General features: G+C 37.3%; 1 protein-coding gene across 1 annotated transcript; it reads right to left on the bottom strand.

Annotated features, from left to right (window-relative positions):
- Positions 1-1001: 1001 nt before the first annotated feature.
- On the bottom strand, positions 1002-2237 carry LOC113317471. The gene is made up of 3 exons (XM_026565588.1): positions 1805-2237; positions 1545-1705; positions 1002-1429 (listed from the first exon to the last, which is right to left on the bottom strand). Exons 1-3 carry the CDS (start codon positions 2100-2102, stop codon positions 1334-1336), a joined length of 555 nt encoding a protein of 184 aa, XP_026421373.1. The 5' UTR covers positions 2103-2237; the 3' UTR covers positions 1002-1333.
- Positions 2238-2874: the final 637 nt, after the last annotated feature.

Genomic DNA, 2874 nt, shown 5'->3' with positions numbered 1-2874 from the left:
TTGAAACTTTTATTTATAGAAACTGGCCTATTAAAAAAGAACGGAGGGAGTAATTTGGTAACTTGTCATAAAGGTTCTTGTTATATACATGCGTCGCGTCGTTCTCCAGCCTCTACTGATATCGTACGCTACATGTGGGCTCGGAGCGTGCGTCCCATGTGGCTGTGGGCTAGTACCGTGTTTAACTGTAGGTTCATGCCCTGTGGGCTCACTCCATGTTGGTTGTCAACTAGTCATAGACTCAGAGTTACGAATGAATTTTGATCATTGATATGTTGTTGGCTAGTGAAATGTGAAGCTGGGGTTTGTTAATATGTGCAGGATCATGTAACTACCTGTACTTGGTGTGTCCATGTCAGTTAGGTAGTCCTTCATATTTCAATCACTTCGGGTCTTAAATACTACACTTCCTTCCGATACAACAATTTTAGTCGTTTCAGAATAACAACATCTGAACTAATTCTTGAATTCTTGATTCACACTGGTCAAAGAAATCAATCTCTAAAGTTCATAATTTGTCTTCTACATCCTTCCTTCCCCTTGGAGCTTCGCATTCAATGGAAATTCGGTTTTAACAATTTTTTACCCAATGTGTGTATAAAAAGATCAGTAGACAAGCAAAGACAAAGAAAGACCTAATACCCACAGAAGCATGAAGTGATGGAAAACGGTTTTACCTTCTTCCCCATGTGGACATACCGGCACACGTTAGCTGAACTCAATTTTCATGTGTTGAGATCAGCATACAAAAACTCGTGACAATCGTGATATGCACACGTGGGGTACAAATCGCAACCCATACCCATCTAACTCCGCGTTCGTTTGTAATTTTTCAAGTTCGTTTCAATCAAGAGCATATTATGCTGCCTTGATATTTATTCAGCACAAGCTCATGCTATTTATTTCTTTTTGGCGAGTTTCGACCTCTGGTCACCGGTACCATCACTAATGACTATACCATCGTAACACAGTGACACCGGGAATATTTGATATCTTGATTCTTGACAATGGAAGGAACACTTTAACGATTACGAAACAGTGAGGGCAGTACTTGTGAATATTACAACATAGTTTGGATCAAATAAAAAAAACACTCGTCTCTATCTACAAGAAGATAAATCAAAGGTCTTAATTGTGTACAATTATGGAAACAACTCTGAACAGATTGGATTTACGCGTTGTCAATAAAATCTACACCAATGTATCAAATCACTCAAATCCATTTTGTCGCTCAAGCATTTGAGGAGGAGGATTTATCCATTTTGTTGTTTTATCATCATCACCATGTAATGACAACAGAGATATTACAGCGATAGAATTCCCAAATGGATAATCAATTTGTAGCCTCTGAAATACTTTGCAACGAAGGGCGCCAATGTCTCGACCTTCCGAAAGATGACGACCGATGTCTTTCCGGTCTTGTTGATGCCTGAAAAATGATCAAAACACAAATAAATTTTTAACATATTGTACAAAAAAATCGGTTACCGGTATGATACTTTTCTTTGTATTTGGGATTCTTGGACGGAATGAAGAATTTTTACCTGATTAGGTTCACCCAACTCTGAGCTAGTTTCTTCGATTTGATGAAATCCTGAACTCTGAATTTCTCTAACTCTAGTACCAGATTGATCATCTGACGATTCCGAATCCTTTTGCTTCTTCATCTTTGCAAATTTCTTTGCCCACAATCCTTTCATTACTTCTACAATCCCAAAACACAAGAAGAAACAAAAATCAATTTAAACTGGACATCAAAAAAAAAAAAACAGAAATAATTGAGAGAATCAAAATTTAAACATACCTTGAGAATCAATGAGTTTATAAGCTTGGCCAAGAGTTAAACTATCAGAAGGTCTGAGCAATTTAACCCTTGTAATCCTAACACCATTATTAGTATTAGGATTAGAATTACTGTATGGATTTGATGATCTCCTTTGTTGTTCTTCTGATACATGATAAGTGATAATAAGAGCAACATAATAACCAGGATTTAATCTCATAATTTCTTTAGCCATTACTGGCCAATATAATCTTTCTTCTCTTCCATTTGTATGTTGTATAACCAATGATGCTGCATCTATTGCCTGACAATTCCCCATCTCTCCCTCTCTTCGAACTCTTTCTCTACCAGACAATGAAAAGAAAACCAAACCAAGGAGTGATGATTTTCCTTTAAGCAGAACAGATATTGTGTCTGAAATTTTTTCACCTAGACAAGGCCACACGGCCTTATAAGTGATTACATTACTTTCTTTTGAACTTTGTCATGTTTTTCCTTTAATTTTTGAAGTTCTGGTAAGGTTGCCACGTGTTGGAATCATAGTGAATTCGGCAAAGTTAGGTCGATAATCTCCACATGGCAATATAACCCCCCGTAGTAAACCTGACTGCCACAGCAACTAAACAAAGTTTGAGATTCTTTGTGAAAGTTCTTTTTTTCCTGAGGGTCCCTTACTAACCCACTGGACCGGTAACATACTCTCTCCCTCACACACACATTGGACGCAGACCAAAAGACTCTTATCCTCGTTTTGTGTTTTTCTTTGCGCTATTTCACCGTCACTTGTTTCTCGTTGGCACAGTGAAATGGAATGGTGGTGCAGGTTTAGGTTTAGGTTGCCCACGTTTTCATTGCTCCGTTCCATGGGATTAAGGTGCCCGATATGTTTAAATTCACATCATGAATCAACATCAATAATTTATCTGGGTCTCGCATTTTTGGAGGATAAATAAAAGTTGGAAAACTCTATGTTCCAAAAGGAAATAAGTATATTCTTAGACGTTCATACTACCATCTACTGCTTTCAAACAAAACCGTTGAGAATCAACAAATTAAAATTGGTAGATTATGAGGATTAGTATTTCAAAATG

Source organism: Papaver somniferum, chromosome 10 (genome assembly GCF_003573695.1).
Source record: "Papaver somniferum cultivar HN1 chromosome 10, ASM357369v1, whole genome shotgun sequence".
In the NCBI taxonomy this organism is placed as follows: Eukaryota; Viridiplantae; Streptophyta; class Magnoliopsida; order Ranunculales; family Papaveraceae; genus Papaver; species Papaver somniferum.
The sequence above is the reverse complement of the archived record's forward strand: the minus strand, read 5'-3'. Positions and strand labels throughout refer to the sequence as shown.

Bases quoted from the DNA above. Each gene is read 5' to 3' on its own strand.
- LOC113317471 (XM_026565588.1), bottom strand. From the start codon at position 2,102: ATGGGGAATTGTCAGGCAATAGATGCAGCATCATTGGTTATACAACAT. The intron at 1,706-1,804 runs GTATGTTTAAAT...TTGGGATTGTAG, and splicing joins TAAACTCATTGATTCTCAAG to AAGTAATGAAAGGATTGTGG. The intron at 1,430-1,544 runs GTAAAAATTCTT...ATCATTTTTCAG, and splicing joins AGTTGGGTGAACCTAATCAG to GCATCAACAAGACCGGAAAG.